Raw genomic sequence first — 19,881 nt, 5'->3', positions numbered from 1 at the left:
TGAATTCAATTCCCAGCACACAGTCCCCTAAGCATTGCTGGCAGCAACTTTCAAGTACAATTGCTGAATATAGCATAAACCACCTCCACACCCCCAAAATAGCCACAAAAATATGTTGACTTTCTAAAATCACAGATATTCATTAGAATTCATTAGGATGCAATGATCAGTACTTCTCAAACACTCTTAGTTTTTTGGCTAAAACCAACTCAAATTTAAAAGGTTCTACTTCCGATTCCCAGAATTTTATGTACCTCATGTCTTATGCTATCCAAATTTATGGTTTTGGGGTCATCATCTAATATCATTGTGATTACAAAACAACCTGAAACAAATTCAATACTGCAACTTACAAAGAATTTGAAACTTCTGACTACAGCATCATTCATTCTTTTGACAGATGAAACTAAATTTTCCCAGCCCAAGTGACATTGTTTCTTCAATGAAAATTAAAAGATTAAAACAAAATCACTTTAATAGTGCTATACCAGCCTCTCTATCTTTCCCAACAATGTATTCTTCAAAGATAGACTTCTCTTTTTAGATTTACTATTTTAATGAGACAAATTCACTCGCAAAGCTGGAAATCTGAGTTAGCCAAGCAAGCCCTATCACAATTATTATCAACAAATTTATCTCCAAGAACTTTAGTAGTAGTAGAGCTAATATGAACTCAGATTCTGATCAGTTCTTAGATACCAATGTCTTTACTGTTAACTGACTGCTATCCTTGTCAGATTCCATTACACATTTTGATGAAAATAATTTTATCTAGTTACTTAAAAACTACTTTTTAAAACTCAATGTAAAAGGAGTTACTTTTAAGTAGTTACAATCACATCCAAACTTTTTTTGTCTGATTCATAATTACATTTACAATGTGGCACCAAGTTTTTCCTAACTTCTTCACTCCCTACTAAATTATCACATCTGGTATCTCAATCCTTATAATCTTTGTTTGTTTGTTTGTTTTTTGTTTTGGGGCCACACCCGGTGACACTCAGGGGTTACTAATGGCTATGCACTCAGAAATCGCTCCTGGCTTGGGAACCATATGGGATGCTGGGGGATCGAAACATGGTCTGTCCTAGACTAGCACATGCAAGACAGACTTCTTACTTCTTGCACCACTGCTCCGACCCCTCAATCCTTATAATCTTCTATGATTCCAATGCATGTTTTGTGTCTTTACATAAGGATATGAATTTTTTTCATCATTCATTCTAAGCAAACTTATTTATCCCACAGACCCTAAACTATTGAATTAATGTATGTCAGATTCTTATTTGCTTCTTGCCTTTTTCATAGAAATTTATATGTAGCAGCACTTATTATACTTCAATCATATTATGCACTCTAATTTGTTTGTGAAGAACTAAACAAAAGCCTTAAATGCTGGAGCAAAGAATGAATTAACTGGCTCACCACTAACCTCAACATCTATCAATTTTCTATTTCTTACTATACTCTAATCACATTGGTCTTCTTCACAATTCAATACATACTATTTCTTACATGGAACACTTGCCTTCATTTTTTCCAAAACTAATGTCCTTGTTATTCTTTTCTTCCATATAAACTTCAGCTCAATTTCATCAATACTATCTAAAAGTAAATTCTTCTCATATACATTTGTCTACATAGGTCCCTTTGTTTACTTCCTTGCTAGCATTTAAACAGTACTTCTCTTGGGCGAGGAAATAATTTCAACTCTCCCCATAAAGGTTTGAAAGCACAAGATATACTAAAGAACTTAAAAAAGTATACAAATATAAAACAAATCTATAGAAAGTATTAATCTCAAAATGCATCTCTATTTCAATAACATATTTATTAAAATATTATTTATTGACAATAATTTATGAATTAATTAAGTAGTAATTCATTGAAACAGTAAAGAAAATAGAGAGCAGAACTTCGAGTCAGAAAACCTGAGTTTGAATCTCAGCTCTATAATACTTCTCCATAATAATGAAAAATCTCTACCCATTTCTTCACCTAAGTTCCCTCAACTGTCAAATATAGATTCTCTCCTAATTCACAGAGATATTATAAAGAAAAAATAACTTTAAATAATTTTTAATATACATGACCTAAATTAGTATATTAAGTATTCTACATTGGAAAATATTTATTAAGCAACTCTGAAAGTTCTTGAATACATTCTATGCATGTAGCTATATTATTTATGATTAAACCAAATGTTCTCTTTAATTCAGACTGGAAGAGAAGAACACTGGACTAGGATAAGAAATAAGAAAATATAATTTTAGGAGCCAAAGCAATAGCACAGTGGGTAGGACATTTGCTTTGCACATGGTTGAACTGGGTTAGATCCCCAGCATCCCATATGGTCCCCTGAGCCTGCCAGCAGTGATTTCTGAGGCCAAAGGCAGGAGTAACTCCTAAGTGTTGTTGGCTGTGCCCCCAAAAACCAAACACCAAAACCAAACCAAACAAAAAATAAAAATATGTATATAATTGGGGCCGGGCGGTGGCGCTAGAGGTAAGGTGGCCTGCCTTGCCTGCGCTAGCCTTGGATGGACCACAGTTCGATCCCCCGGCGACCCATATGGTCGTCCCCCAAGCCAGGAGCAACTTCTGAGCACATAGACAGGAGTAACCTCTGAGCGTCTAATGGGTGTGGCCCAAAAACCAAAAAAAAAAAAAAAATATATATATATATATATATAATTGAAAAATAAGATCTAGGGACTGGACAGTATAGTGGGTAAGGTATTTGTTTACAGTCTTAGATGCAGCAGACCTGGGTTCAATTCCCAGCACTCCATATAGTCCCCCAAAGCTCTGTCCAAGATCACTGAGTAAACATTAAACTCCTCTAGATGTGACTCAAAACAAAAAATAGAAGATATAATAATGATTATTACTAAGTACATTCTTCAAGAAAGAGAGGTAAATTAATGTTATGAAATATTAAATATAAACATAGAACACAAACTCCAGCTCCATGAGTAATTAAAAAATGCCACATATTCTTCAATCTAAAATTATAATTATTCTGACTTTGTGTGTATGTGTGTATAGGTGGTAAGATGACTACATCAGGCAGAACTCAGGGCAACTCCTGATTCTGTACTTATAAGTGACCCCAGAGGGTGCTGAAGGAATCATACATGGTACATGATTTGAACCACAGTTGGCTAACACAGCAGCCACATGCAATGCAAATGCCTTACCTCTCATATGCTATCTCCAGCTCTGTCTTAAAACTAAAAATACAGCCAAATCTGACCTTACCTGTGTCTCTGATCTCATCTATGCCCAAAAAAGGATAGAATGATTTATAAACTGTTTTGTCATTCTGTTTTTATTTAGAATAGGCATCTTTTATTCAACCTACTGTTAAATATCAATATTCAATTTCTTATTCCATTGTTTCTATTATATAATCTCACTCTTAAAGCAAACTTTATATTAGTAACCAATCAAGTAAGTCATTCGTGAGATATGAAATGTTCAAAGGCACAGATTATGCTCAAACAAAAAAGCTTGTTGGAGAAAGTACTTACAAACTTTCATTAATGCCTTTCAGTAATCTTACTTTAAAATTGATCTGAAATCACCTAATAGAGTAACTGAAAGATCTGAAGATCTACAAAAACAGCTAACGTAATTATTCTATGTTCTAAGGAAGGAGCATAATAAATGTTTCCCTAATAATCTCAATCTCATTATCTCACATTTTCTTAGTCTTCTCTGGCATTCACATGACTATCACAGTGAATGCTCAAGACATACAGATAAGAAAGTTTAAGTATTTCCTGAATTGAAAATGAATTTAAAATTTAAAACCACCTATACAGTTAAGGTGAGAGACATAGAACAGGGCACCTTCTGTTGCCAAGAAATACTAATATCTATTTAAATATTATCTCCTAAACTAAGTAAAGAAGAAAGAGTATGAGCAAATACATCAGTTATATCTATAAGGAGAAGTCCTCAGATATTTCACGAGGAAATGGATGTTAAAAATTAATGCTCCCAAATAAATATCAGTCACTATTAGTATTCTATTTGACAAACCTCTTTCTCTGTTGTCACGACGGTCTCTCTCTCCATGTCTTCTCTCAAAGGAAGAATCCCTTGCTTGGTCCCGGCTGTCTCTTTCAGGGTATCTGTCTCGTTCAGGATAACTACTTCGAGTTTCCCAGGTATCATGATAGTTGCTACTACTGTGACTATCAATTTGAGAACTTCTTGTGCTTCGGCTTCCTAAACAAAGGATATTCACACACGTGTTTAAGAATACATTTTTTTCAACACTATTTATTAGTCAAAATCCTTTCTTTCCAAAGCAAACTGATAAAAGTGTTTCTTAAAAACTCTAAGGGGTTGGGGCTGGAGAGGTGGTGCTAGAGGTAAGGTGTCGGCCTTGCAAGCGCTAGCCAAGGAAGGACCATGGTTCCATCCCCCCAGCGTCCCATATGGTCCCCCCAAGCCAGGGGCAATTTCTGAGTGCTTCCAGGAGTAACCCCTGAGCATCAAACGGGTGTGCCCCCCCAAAAAACAACAACAACAAAAAAAAACCTCTAAGGGGTGATCATCATTATTGAAAGAATATTAGAATAACAAATATAAGTATCCAAATTCTCTAATCAATAAAGAATTAAAGACTTAAATATTGAGATTATAAGTCACTATTGAGTGAAATAGAAGACACAATGATCTGGAAATTTCATGGTCATAGATTGGAAAAACTAACAATTAACAGGAACTATTTTATACTAAGTAATATAAAGAATAGAGGTTCCCAAATTTACTTGGTTTATCATCCCCTGTTCAGAAGACAAAACATTTATCACACCTATTTTTAATTCATCACATCTACCTCCATTCTCCCCACACACTTTTTCTTTTATTTTTGATTTTTAGGCCACACTTGGTGACGCTCAGGGGTTACTCCTGGCTATGTGCTCAGAAATCGCTCCTGACTTGGGGGACCATATGGGACGCTGGGGGATAAAACCTAGGACCGTCCTGGGTCAGCAGCGTGCAAGGCAAATGCCCTATTGCTGTGCTATCACTCCAGCTCCCCACCTCCCTTCTTTAAGTGAACAAACAGTAAGTGCTTTTATTTCAGTACTTTTATGATCATTATTTTCTAACAGATTTTAATCACATATATATATATATATATATATATTTTTTTTTTTTTTTTTTTAAAGGAATCTGGATGCTCAAGAAATGCTAGTTGATATTTCAGGGTAGAGACTCCTCTTAAGAGTTCTCATTACTGAGGGAAATAGAAAGCCCATCTAGAGTACAGGTGGGTGTGGGGTAGGGAGGAGGGAGATTTGGGAATCGGTGATAGGAATGTTGCACTGGTGAAGGGGGGGGGTGTTCTTTACATGACCGAAACCCAACTACAATTATATTTGTAATCAAGGTGTTTAAATAAATATATTAATAAAAAAGTCTTCATAACCATTTCACTTAGTTTTCTAGACTTGAAAATTACGATTTTTAAGAATGCTCTATACACAATCTAACCCATGAAGCCTTTCTTTTTTATTTTAATTTATAAACAAATTATTATTTTAATTTTTGTTTGCATGCCAGAGATTAATTCCAGGTGCCTTGCACATGGCAAGATCTGTACTGTACCTTATATATATAATTTAATATAAAAATATATGATCTTTATTTAAGCACTTAAGAAATGTTCAAAAATTTTAAAAAAATCTGAACTTCCAAACATTCATCAAAGTAGCTCTTCTATTCATGATACAGCTTACAGTGTATACCATGTGCACTACAGTGTACAGAGGCAACTAAAATAAAGTTATCTTAAAAATTTATATTGTAAAACAAAAGGAAAATTAAAAAGTATTAAGTATCAGTTTGTGTAGACTTTTTGTTTGTTTGTTTTTGGGCCAGACCTGGTGGCACTCAGGGGTTTACTTCTCTTGCTCTGTGCTCAGAAATCGCTCCTTCGCAGGCTCAGAAAACCATATGGAATGCCATGAAGTGAACCTGAGGCTGTCCCAGGTCGGCCTCATGAAAGGCAAAAGCCCTACCACTGTGCTATTGCTCCAGCCCCGTGTAGACTACTTTTAAAATGGCTTCAGTGCAAATCTAATGAGAGGTAACAGAACTTCACTACAAGTTTTTTGTACCTTTAAAGCCTTAAATCCTGCCAATGCATTATTTAATAAACATTTAATAGTATTGGTACTATCATAGAAATAAAAATTAATAAGCAAAAAAATTCTTAAGTACCATTTCCAATAACAACAAAAAATGATGGTACACAGGAGTAAAGTATATACATGAACTTAATGAACTTACTTATATGTTGATACATTTCATGCATTTGAAATAAAAATCCAACAGCTTTTTTTAAAATAAAACTTAAAGAAACTCAGTTAAAAATTGTATATGATAAAGCAAATGGCCATAAAACAAGAACTATGAAGTAAAAGGTGAGGATCCTTTAATTATAATATGGTAATACAAACTAACTGTAAGCTATAATAAAGATGTGAACAAAATAATAGACCAAGGGAAAGAATAAATGAGATAAGAATTCTACCTCAAAATTTTGGGGTAGAAAAAGAAGAAAGAAGTCAAAGTTAATTAAGATAAAGCAAGTAAGATACAAATACATTTAGATAAAAAGTTACTGAGTGATAGCAAATACTTTTCAGGGGAAAAAAGAAAATGGCAAGATCCTGATATCAAATACTAAATCCCATCAATATTTGGTATTATCATTTATGACATAATCAATTTAGACAGCCCACAGTTTTAATCTATCATTTATGATCATTTATTGCTTATGTATCTTTTACTGTGTAACAGACTTTTTTTTTTTTTTTTGATTTTTGGGTCACACCTGGCAGTGCTCAGGGGTTATTCCTGGCTCTGTGCTCAGAAATCACTCCTGGCAGGCTCGGGGGACCATATGGGATGCTGGAATTTGAACCACTGTCCTTCTGCATGCAAGGCAAACACCTTACCTCCATGCTATCTTTCTGGCCTCATAATATTATTGACTACATTTTTGTCTGATAATTTTCTTTGTGTCTCTTATTACTCAGCTAGGTATGTAGGCCAGTCCTATTAATCTTTTGCTACATTACCTAATAATTCCTATTCAGAATTACAGATTACATAAACACTTACTTAGTTTAAACTTGCTTTGACAAAATAATGAATGTGAGAACATATTTAACATCTTAGGAGCTTTAATGAAGTCTATATTAACATGTAAGATACACTTCACTGACAACTCAAAGATCTTACCCTTTTCAGGTAACTCTGGAACTCTTCCCCTACTTCTGCCTATCCGGTCATTCCTAATTTCACCTCGAGACTCACTTCTGGAATCATTTCTCATTTCAGTTCGAGAACTTTCTTCTCTCAGATGGTTTCTGCCATAACTCCGGGATTCTTCCTGATAGGTGTCCTCCTTTCGGTGCGTATCACGACTTTCACGTTCCCTGTAGTCATGAGCATCACGAGTAGAGCGAGAATCTCTGAGATCACGGCTCTCTTTGTTGTCTCTGTAGTCTCTCATTTCCCTGGAGTCCCGAATATCCCTGGAGTCTCTTACTTCCCTTCGGTCTCTAGTATCTCTGGTATCTCTTCGATCCCGAGCATCTCGAGGATCTCTGTCATCTCTGTGTTCTCTAGAAGAGCTCTGCTCCTGTTCATATTCTCGTTCTTCTCGTGCATCTTTTTCTCTATCTCTTTTGCCTCTAGTCTCTGTAAGGCAATTTTGGAAATCAGCCTTAATTCCTCCCAGAAAATTTTGGGAAATTAGAAAATAAATTAATACTCAAAATACTTTACTATACTCTTTGCAGAAAGCAATAAGAGAAAACATAGGTAAGAAAGAAACTTAAGGAGGCCAGAATAACAGCATAGGGAGTAAGGCATTTGCCTTCATGCAGCCAACTCAGGTTTGATCCCTGGCATTTCATATGGACTCTAAACCCAAGCACTGTCATGAGCAATTCCTGAGTGTAGAGCCTGGATTAAACCTGAGAATTGCTGGTCCACCTAAAAACAAAACAACAATTTTTTTTTTTTTTGGTTTTTGGGCCACACCCTGTGACCCTCAGGGGTTACTTACTCCTGGCTTGGGACCATATGCGTCACTGGGGATCGAACCAAAGTCCGTACTGGGTCAGCCATATGCAAAGCAAATGTCCTACCACTACAATATCGGTTCAGCCCCACAACAACAAATATTTAAGAAAATATTCAAACCAGTTAACATTCCAAAGATAATTTTATTAACAACTGAACACTAAACTAAGTTCTGGATGGGCTAAACTTAATCTGATTTAGAGGTCTTAAGCAACAGAAACATATATAAGATTCTAATATAACTGCTAGTCAACTTCTGAAAAACCACTTTTAGATCCAGAAGCCCATAACGACTTTAATAAATTCTACCAATTGTTAAGCAACTTGAACATACATCTCAGTACAGGCTAGCAATGAGAAATAATTTTTTGTTGTTTATGTAAGGAAATCAAACCTGGTGGTACTCAGAATTTACTCTTGGTTCTGTGCTCAGCGATTACTCCTGGTAGAAGTTGGGGGACCATATGCAATGTCACAGTTGAACCTGGGTCAGCTGCAAGCAAAGCAAGTGTCCTGCCTCCTGAACATCGCTCCAGCCCCCAAAGACACAATTAGTTTTCTGTACTTTAAACATTTTATAAAAGCTTACTCTTTTTGAAGGTAGAATGACACTTTAATCCAATCATGTCATGGTATAAGGGAACAAAGGCCCGTCATTTAGCTTAGCTAATTTAGAACTAAAACTAAAATGATATCTCATTCTGTAAGTGAGCCTGAAATTGAATGGAATGAGCAAAGCATAAATCTTATATTAAGCCAAAGAACAGACAAGAGAACTTCAATGAACAAATCCTATTCTTTTAGATTCATTTTTTTTCCTTATTCATTTTTTAAATCAAAGTCTATCACAAGTTTTCTCATAATCTGAAACTGTCTCATGATCAGAACTATTTATCCAACAATATTTATTCTTTGGGCACTATAGATTTTTTTTTCTCCTTTCTAGTCCATGTACTTTCATAAGCATCAAAACACCCATCCATCACCAGACTCCTTAGATTTTTACATCAGTAACTTATCTCCTCTGCAATAATGTCTACATCTACAAATGGCAATAGACGTACTAAATAAGTATTTATATACCTCCATTCCTTTTTATTGAAATTTATCACTTCCAGTTCTCTTAAGGATAGCAATTATACTTAAAAATTTGTTCATGATCAGGATGGTTTCACCTGCCTTTAAAAATATATAGAATACAATACAAGTGTGAAATACATGCAAATACATATTTTGTTGTGTTTGTGCCTATTTTTCTATCTTTTCACTACAATTAATCCTATTTCAGAAATGGCATTTAAATTTACAGAAACAAATATCTGTTTGCAACATCTCTTGTAGGTAAGATTAAAGAACTATCTTTCTTACAAAGGACCCTTAAAACACATGGCTTATCTTTGAAACAAAAGCATAAAATATCCCTATAAGACTCAAATACATGCTATTTCCAACTAATTAGTGTGCTGAATCATAGTGTTCTAAAATAATTTTAATTCAGCAAGTGGTCACTGCTGTAACTCATTGTAGTTCATTTATAGTTAATGTTATGAAAATCAATAGATATAAAGTGTAAGAATTTTCCCATTTACCAATGTTCCATAAATAATATTATGCAGAGCTGGTTCCAAAATCATGTACGGAAGGAACAATTCAACAAAATGGGTTCTTTCTCCAGACTCTACCTATGTATCCATCTTTTTCTTAAATAAAATAATTTGATTAATTATTGCTTACTATGTTGATAGGAAGAGAACTAAGTTTAATATATTTCACAGGAGTCTGCTGTCAAGATAGGCTTTTAAAACAAAAAGATTTTGCAAATAAGTACTGTTTAAACACTCATGATTTTCAAAACCTAGCTCAGAAAAGTTAGTAAGAGTTAAGAAGGAGAAAATGATTAAGAACTATTATAGACTGACTGACAGTCAATCCCATCATAAGAAATCAACTTACACAGATGATTAAATCCAAAGGTAAATCAATTTTCAGAAAACTAGAGAAGAAAACTGCTAAGTTTTTAACTTAGTTAAAAAGTGATATATTAGTTTGTACTATACTTCTAAATGTTCTTCCAACTCTTACTACTTTATCAAAGTACTTCTGATTCTTTCAAACTCTGCATCCTGGGGTTTCTACTTTTTTTTCTTTCACTTCTTTGTTCTAAAGAGCTAAGTTCTTTGTTCAAAACAACGGATAGGCTGAGTATGAGGCTCAATGATAAATGTGTTCAGTGGTATATGTGTGAGCCCCTGGATTTGAACCCTGGCAGCACAGGGGTTGGGGGGAATTATTAAGTAACTACAGCAACAAATCTATAAGTCAGAGTCCAAGCAAACAAGTTAATTAAAAAAAATCACCAACTGTACATATTAATGCCCACTTACATTATTATGCCCCATACCATTAATTATCTTACTGCTCTCAAAAACTTTCCTGTTTCAGAAATAACAATTCTCTTTTATTCGTTATTATAATAGGTGAACTCAAAAACTGTAAGGCAAATTATAGCATATACCTTCTCTCCGTTCATGTCGTCGATCATGAGACTGTGAAGTCCGTTCATGATCATGCCTCCCTTTCTCTCGCATTGGAGAGCGATGTCTTGGGGGACTTTGCTTTCTTGGTGAAGACAAAGAACGTGAAGGATAAGGAGAAGCTGAACGTCGTAATGGCGGAGTTATTGTCCTCTGATAAGATGGTGAAGGCGTTCTTTTTCGACGAGGAGAAGGAGAATGTCTTTGAATAGATGATCCTGATTGTGAGGAAGAGGAGTGATGTCTAGAAGACAGAGGCGAATGATGCTGCCCTACAGGTGAAGTAGACCTATAAATTAAAGTAAATAAAATTTAAAAAATATTCAAGAGCCTTTATTCTTCAAAACAGATCACCTTTAATTTGGGAAAAGAAAGCCATAAGCAAAATGTTATAACTTTGATATATAAAAAAAAAAGTGATAACACTAGGTTGGGGGTCTATAAGGGGAACCAGGAAAATCAGCGGGAGGAAGTGTACACTGGTGAAGGGATAGGTGCTGAAACATTGTACGACTGAAACTCAACCATAAAAAACTTTATAATTATGTATTATGATGTTTCAATAAAATTATTAAAAATAAGTGATACGTCATTATAATTGATAATTACAGATTAGATGAAATGTTTCATGGGTTCATATTTGGAAAATCATTATGAATTATAGACATTTAAATGCATCAAGACTCACTGTAATGATTATTATTTACTGCTAATTTTAATTAGATTCTAGTCAATTTGGAAATATCTAAATTGATAAACAAGTGAACTAGTATTTTGATTTCTTTTAAATATATTTCTAGGTATATAAAAATTATTTTAAAAGATGAGAATACCCTTTGGTGACTAGTTTATCGAACTTAAAACAAAACCCAAAGTGTATATTACAGCCAATTATATTTCAAGTCAATTTGGGTGTCAACTGCCTAACTAAACCTTCAGGTCAAGCCCAAGATAATTAATCTATCATATTAAGATCAGAGCTTCTATGTATTGAAAATCTGTCAAACATTTAGCATTTTAGTCTCCAGAATGAAAAACAAGGGTTTTATTTGGGGGCCACATCTGGTGATGCTCAGGGGTTATTCCTGGCTATGCGCTCAGAAATCACTCCTGGCTTAGGGGGACCATATGGGATGCTGAGGAACGAACCCACGTCAGCCAAACACCCTACTGCTGTGCCACCACTCTGGCCCAGGGGTTTTTAAAAGTTTTTTTTTTTTTTTTTTTTACTATTATGAATTCAATGTATACATTTACACAAAATATGTTGAAGTCCTTCCTAACACATCAAGTGAGGGTATTTTGAACTGAGTTCACATGATGGCCTTAGTGATCAGAGTTCATTTTGATTTCTTACATGTTAGAATGCAGCAAGACCATCCACTTGTCAGCTATTTTGTTAGCTAAGTCTAAGCCTAAGATGGCAGCAGCAGCTGTTAGGAAAAATAAAGTCAAGAAATTTGTTTATACACAGACTGACATGGAGAGTATCATGAAATGAGTAGCATGAAATGAGTAGCATGAAATGAGCCAGAGGGTAGGACAGACATAAAATGACCACACTCATTTGTGGGATGTAAAAAAATAGTATGAGAATAGTGAAAAACAACAGAAATGAGGGCCAAGAGAGCTGGTCAATGGTAGGAAGCCTGTCACAAAGGCAGGAGGGTGGAGAGGGGATGGGATATATTTAGGACAGGAAAAGACCACTATGACAATGACAGCTGAAATAAGAACTGGGTGCTGAAAGGAAATAAAGTGATATATATATCACTTTGGTGATATATTATATATTATTATATTATATATTAAGTACATTATATATAATATAATATATATATAATACCTCTTCAATAACAGTACTATAAAACATGGTGCCTAAAAAGGAAAAAGGGGTGATAAGAAATAGGGAAGAAAGGAGGAAAAAGCGGAGATTGAGATGTGAAGAGAGCCATGTGGGAGAGGGAAACTGGGAAAATTGGAACATGGGTAGTAGGAAGTGCATAATGGTGAAGATGAGATTTGGAATACTGTTATGATGCTACTCAACCATCAACAACTTTGTAACTATGTATCTAGTAGCGATTCAATAAATACAATTTTTTTAAAAAGGTGAAATGAGAACTTTTACATTTCCCAGTATTACTATACTTTTAAAGTGCAGAACAGTGCAAAAAGAATCTCCTCACCAAGATGGGTTTAAACCAGGGATCCTCAAACTATGGTCCATAGGACACATGCAGCCCGCTGAGGACATTATCTGGCTCACAGGGTGTTTTTGCTGCCACTGACTGTCCTGCTTAGCAGCTGACTTGTCCTGGGCTGGAAGTGTACATGTGAGATGTGCACTGCACTCTTCGACTCCCCTCCTTCTGTCTCTCAACTTTTCCTCTCAGTCTAGGGTAGGGGGTCCTCAGACAATGGCCTACCAAAAGCAGGCCAATAGTTTCCATTGAAATACTGGTAAATGGGGCCAGAGAGATAGCATGGAGGTAGGGCATTTGCCTGGCATGCAGAAGGACGGTGGTTAGAATCCCGGTATCCCGTATGGTCCTCTGAGCCTGCCAGGAGTGAGCCAGAAGTAACTAACCCGAGTGCTGCCAAGTGAGACCCGAAAACCCAACCCCCCAAAAAAAGAAATACTGGTAAATTTGTTGATTTAACTTCACTTATTCTTAATTTTAAATATTGTATATGTTCTTGTTATTTTTTTTTTTTACTTTAAAATAAGATATGTGCAGTGTGCGTAGGAATTTATTCTCTTTTTTTCCATAGTTTTCTTTAAACTATAGTCTGGCCCTCCAATGGTCTGAGGGACAGTGAACTGGCCTCATTAAAAAGTTTGATGACCCCTTGGTTAAAGAATAAGTGTAAACCTAATAAAACTTTCTTTAGGATCTTAACTTATGTTCATTGTGCATTATATATATAAAAGTTGTAAGGCTAAGTCATAAAACTGTCTTGAAATCTGACCAATTATTAGCATTTTAGCTTTTAGAATATTGCAATGGTGTTAGGTGGTTTCATTTTTTGAATATTATATGGTTTCTTTCCTGAGAGACAAAGGTCACATAAAATTTAAATAAAGAAAAAGTAAAGTTTACTGCACAAATTTAAAGAAAAGTCGATATTCTATCAGAGCACTGTGATCTATAGCACATAGAGAAAGCTAACATTTAACCTAGATAGATATCAATCAAAAGTTTTTTTAATGTTCTAGTTAGAATATGTGAAATTAAAATATTCAGAGAACATGTCATTTAAAGAATATGTAAAAAATAAAGAGATTTTTAAAAGAAAATCTCCCGCTCATGATACTAGAAACTTTACCCTATATCCAATATTTAACTGTAGCCTATAAAATACTGTTATTAAAATAAGTCATTTTTATGGCCCAAAGGATAATACTTGTCTTGCAAGGGGACAACCAGGGCTTGATCCTTGGCCACTATTTGGTTCCCAGAGCCCCACCAGAAATAATCCCTGAGCACAAAGTGAGGAATAAGCCTAGAGCATAACCTGTTATGGCCAACACTTCCCCATACCTCCCAAAAGTAAAATAAGTCAATGAAATTTACTGAACAAATACTAAGTGAGAATCTTCTATGCTCCAAGCATTATTTTGGTACTGTGCATAGGATAAAGACAGATAAAACCAATAACATAATAAGAATGAAAGCACTAATATCAACAGCAGCTAATATACAGAGTTACTGTGTACATAAGACTCTTTTGAGTACTTTACATGTTATTTCTTTTCATCTTTATGATTGGCAACCCTGTCAAGTAACTGAGTTAAGAGAGCAATGAAAAATAAGTCTAAATCAATAATAAAGAAAGGCAATGTTCAAGTTTATTAAATGTAACTTGATTTTATTTACTTATTTATTTTTCCTCCCCAAAAGTGTTAGGACCAACCAGTTGCAGAGAATATATGCAGAGAAGCTGATTTCTTTGGTTATCATTCAAAATATATTTTTGGTTTTGAGTTGCTTAACTATACTGATATAGTGAATCATTTCCTTGATTCAGCAGTATGAGAATTTATAATTTTATTTACTATGATATTATCAGCCCACTAAAACATCATTACAAATAACTAGAAGTATCTATAGAGAAATATATAGATATAAGGAATTCACCTCACAAGACTTTCTGACCAAACATCTCATCTGAACCTAATTTTCCTTGAGAGTTATATTTCTTCTAAAACAAATAAAGTAAAAATTAGTCAAGAGGGGGAGAAAAAAATTAGTCAAGTTATAAAATTTTACCATTCTCTGCAGAGAGCAATCACAAGTTTATTTTTTAAAATGATAGGAAATTGTTACTTTTTTCTAAAAACAGAAGAATCAAACAATCCATAAGGGTTTAAAAATATAAGCAAGAAATATTAAGATTTAGATAAATGATGTATAAATTATTGCTGAGTAAAGCAAATTGGTAGACACTTCTGAAAACAACATTCCCTTCATTATGGCTTCCAACCTTATTATTCCAACAGCAATGAAATAATAACATTTAATGATATAAAGATGTGTTTTGGAAACAAGAGAATATTTTTATTCTTAATATAACATAGTTAATGTGACCAACAAAGATTTGGGAAAAATGTATTCAAATCTTGATGTTAGAGCAATGACAGAGGTCTAAAGAACAAATTCTGAGCCAAGACCACACTACGCTCAAAGTGCTGGAGCCATCCTTTACATGCAGAAATCCTAAATTCTAGAACCATGTAGTAGTCCCCAAGCACTGCTTGCATGATATTCCCCTAACTTTTCCACCCTATTCCTCCAAATAGGCAATAATGAATTCTTACTTTTTTTTTTCAGGAAAGGTAGAAGTTAAGAATCTTATGGAGAAACTATGCAAAACACACACAGGCAAAATTTACCTATAAACCACAACATTTCCAAATCCTGTAAAATCCAGCAATGGAACTCATGTTAGGAATTACTGATTTGGAAAATTATAGAACCAAGAAATACAAAACAGGGAGGATTTATTTACAGAATTCTGTCAGATATGAAGATATCCAAAAAATAAATTAGCTAGAGAGCTGATAATCCCTGGGGAGGTGCAGATGGAGATCTGAGGGATCTCCTATTACATATTACCAGAACTCCTGCAGGCAGGAATCCTGTATGCATTAATCTGTCACCACTCCTGGTGGAAGACAAATCTTCAGAGATTTATCTTAGCTTCCTCTTTCCTCACACATTCCCTTAAAAAATGTAAACCTTCCATAGGCTTAGGAGAACTAGACAGGAATTTGTTATAGGCCTTTCTTCCTATGTTGATTATTCTGAACAATAAATGTCCTAAATGTAGTATAGTCAGGGCTCTCAGTCAATAAAACTGGTAGCCCTCTGATTCCATGATTTTCTCTCATGTCTGTCTTGTTTTTTTAATCTTCTCATGCCCAAGCTTCAGGCCTGTTCACTCAGGGCTGGATTCTGGCAGAATTCCATGGTGGTATTTAATCATCTGCCCTACAATACCAAGTTGCCAACAGAAAAACATCCTTTAAGAAATAACTGCACCCCCTATATATCCAATAATACAATACAACTGGTTTGAAAAATAAATTCAAATTTGAAAAATGTTTTTACACATAATTGCTCTATTACTTCTACCTATAATAACTAAGCACTTACTTTTTAAAAACCATCAAGCAGCTTTTAGAATACTACTTATCCACACAGCAAGTATTTAGTATCTTTTAGAGAAATAATCATACTTTTACTTAAACTCAATAATCCTTTGTTAGGCTAGACCCAGAGAGACAGGGAGACACCAGAGATAGTTAAAGAAATAGTTTATTAGTGCTCAACTGAGGACTCCTGGGCTAAAGAGACACCTAGAGCCCTGAGCAATCTTTTAGCATATACTTTTTAACAGAAAGGCTGGAGAAAATAAGGCCACAGTCCCACCTCATTGACAGAAAGGGGTGGAGGGGTAACACAGAATTGGAAAACAAGGTTAGAGTACCCAACTGTTTGAGCTTTTTAACACAACAAATCTATGAGCTTGCCTTCCCTATTCTCAAGCTCTTGAGGGCTGAGTCTTGTGGGAGAACTCCTTTCCCAGGGTATTTGCTCCTGGGGTGTTTTTCCTTATCTTCCTTTACAGCACATCTGGCAAAGGTTAAATCATTGTTGCATTTCTGGTGTGGAGGGGCTGTCTCACAATCTGAGTTCTTCCCTTTAAGCTGTTTCTGAACATTCTCAAAATAAGCAACACATGGCAGTTAGGATAACCTGACAACTTGTGACATATATCATATCCATTTGAGGTTAGAGCAGCATTAATTTTGGCCTCCAGCCAAGAGTTCTGATTTTATTCTAACTGTATCTCACACCTTGATAATAAAAGTACTGCTAGTTCAGCCCATTTTAACACCTAAATTCACCTACATGGTAACTTACTCTATAGTTTAGAATTCAGATTCTAACCTTTAATTATAAATTCCATCAATTTGAAAGCAGTGACAAAACTATCTTAATACAAAACTTGGTTTAGAACAAATTATTCACAATAAAAAAGATAAATTAAAACAGATCTCCCTTAAAAAAAAAACTTTATAGAGGGTAAGAGCAATAGTACAGCATGTTGGGTACTTGCCCTGCATGCAGCCAACCAAGATCTAGTCCCTGGAACCAAATATCCTGAGCCCACTAGTGAACACTAAATGCAAAGCCAGGAATGTGCCCTTACCACCAAGTAAAGCAAGAAACAAACAAAACAAAAACAGTAACAACTCCCCCCCCCGAAATCAGGTTAATATCTCTTAAATCAAAATGACCCTTTTAAAACTAATCAGAATGCTTTTAGCTCTCCTGAACAACCAAGGTATAGTAGTATGTCAGTACTTCTAGTTACACAAAAGAAATAAGCTAATTTCAGAATTTACCATCCATTAACAGGTGGTCCTAAGCATACCTAGTTTCTCTTCATGAAGAGAGCCAGATTAAAGTTGTAAAATAATCAACTGTGTAAAACTCAGTTCTTTGTAATACAAAATGGTATCTTTTCAAAGTAAACTATCTGGGGTTTTCCCCACTCCCAGGCCGGTCCGGAGACTGGCCTAGGGTGGAGCTTAAATCCCTGTCCTTCGGGCTTGTGAGGGTCTCTCTCCCTTCCTGGAGCAGGATTTTTAGCTGGCACGGGCGGGCAGCTGGCAGGCCTCCGCATGTGCCAGTAGCCTTTTGGCCCGGCCTAGGGTAGGGGGGCCCGGACCTGGGTCACCCGACCCCCCCACTCCCCCATTCCTCCGGATCTCCAGGTGGGTTCCTGGAAGGAGCTGATGGGGCACCCTGGGTTTTCCCCACTCCCAGGCCGGGTCCGGAGACTGGTCTAGGGTGGGGCTTAGGGGGTGGAGTTTGATCTGGTGGGTGGCAGATAGCTGCTCAGCCTATACTCAGGCTGTCACTGGCAATTTCATACCAGTCTACATTTTGCAAAAATATGCTCCTCCCAACCATCAGTACCCCAGATTTACCCTTCTTAACTTCAGTAACACACAGTTCTAATCTCTGACCTAAGACATACAGTAGATCTAACAAATCCCAGAACTATTTAGAAGGACACAAATTGAACACATATTGAACACATATATCTTTTGAATATCTTATGGGTATTTTCTTTAACTGATGTAACTCTCTATATATTCTTCTACCATGATGTTTCTATCCACTTTTCATTTTGTCTTTTCTTTGTGAGCTGTTCAGTATGTTGGAACTGTCCCTCAGTTTGATGCCTATGATTGAACTATGTCATGGACATTGCTGGTCTTGTTCCTATTGCCTCCAGATGCACCAATAACGCTTCATGGCATTGATCCTTGTTTGCATAGACACATTAAAATTGGAAAACACCATACATACAGATAAGTTCTTATCTAATAAATCTCAGTACAATGTACCTTACACCCTGAACATTGATATAATGACCTGGCACAGGCCTCAGAAGAATGGGCATCCTCCATTCACGCCGGAACCAGGCAAGCTATCTACGAAACATCCAAGGTCTTTTATAGCAACAGCTGGAAGCAGTCCTCTACCAGGAAAGACACTACCAAGGGTCTGACATCGAGACTTCCGTTTACACTGAGAAGAATTGACAACAACAATGACCTGCTCTACAGGACATAGTTCTCTCTAGTGCCCCTTAAGTGTGAGGTGAAATGAGAGAATGCTCTGCACCATCCTGACTGCAATATGGGATATGCAGACTCCAGGATCTTTAATACAGAAGCATGATACCAACAACAGAGACTATGTGAGGAATGGAGGTGTATTGCCACTACAGACGATGACTTGAATTGGACAAACTAGTTTGCCTGGAGCCTAGAGTCAGTCCTGTGCCAGGAAACTTCAGGGGTAGGGTCTCCTTGTATTTAGACCATAATTTGTTTTTCCATGTCCCTTATGTTTTGGTGGGCCTATGCAAACAAATGCCACTTTAATACCGTTTTTTACTATGTTCCCTTGACTCCAATCCTTAAGAAAAACAACCCACTAAAACTTTTGAGGTTAACTTAAACTAGTAAGCATGTGCATGGAACTAGAGAAATGTACTTTGCCCTCAATGCTTAAGGAGTTACATAAGTCTAATGTCTTTAGATTATATTGTGTGCTGCTAAGAAATAGTATGTACTACAACTGGGGATTTGAGGGACAAAGTAATTGTATTGTACATGGGTTCAGTTTTGTTTATCTTAAAGTTCTTTGGCTGAAAGTTCAAGGCTGGGATATCATCGATGGAACTACTGAGAATTCTGTTTATGGGTGATTGGGCTTCCACTGTAACTTTACCCTGTCCTCTTTCTTTGCATCTTTGTTGTCATAATTAAAATAAAATTAAAATAAAATAAAATAAAATAAACTATTTGGGGTTAAAATAACAAAAGCGCACACAAAGAGAAAAGAAAAGAAAAGAAAAGAAAAGAAAAGAAAAGAAAAGAAAAGAAAAGAAAAGAAAAGAAAAGAAAAGAAAAGGAAAAGAAAAGAAAAGAAAAGGGAGGGGAGGGAAGGGGAGGGGAGGGGAGGGAAGGGAAGGGGAGGGGAGGGGAGGGGAGGGGAGGGGAGGGGAGGGGAGGGGAGAGGAAAAAAGAAAAGAAAAGAAAAGAGAACAACCCTGGGAGTTAAGATTTCTTATAATGTAAATCAGCAAAAGCATTTAATATTATTTTGATATGATATACATATCATTTAAAAAATATATA

At 35.7% G+C, this 19,881-nt stretch overlaps 1 protein-coding gene across 1 annotated transcript in view; it reads right to left on the bottom strand.

Annotated features, from left to right (window-relative positions):
* Window positions 1-19,881, bottom strand: part of ZC3H13 (zinc finger CCCH-type containing 13) — a 56,294-nt gene that overhangs the window by 17,438 nt on the left and 18,975 nt on the right. Inside the window, 3 exon segments of the mRNA XM_049778743.1 lie at window positions 4,048-4,236; window positions 7,270-7,731; window positions 10,634-10,941. Coding sequence (XP_049634700.1) covers window positions 4,048-4,236; window positions 7,270-7,731; window positions 10,634-10,941 — 959 coding nt within the window.

Source organism: Suncus etruscus, chromosome 8 (assembly GCF_024139225.1).
Source record: "Suncus etruscus isolate mSunEtr1 chromosome 8, mSunEtr1.pri.cur, whole genome shotgun sequence".
NCBI lineage: Eukaryota > Metazoa > Chordata > Mammalia > Eulipotyphla > Soricidae > Suncus > Suncus etruscus.
This window is presented reverse-complemented; position numbering and strand designations above follow the sequence as displayed.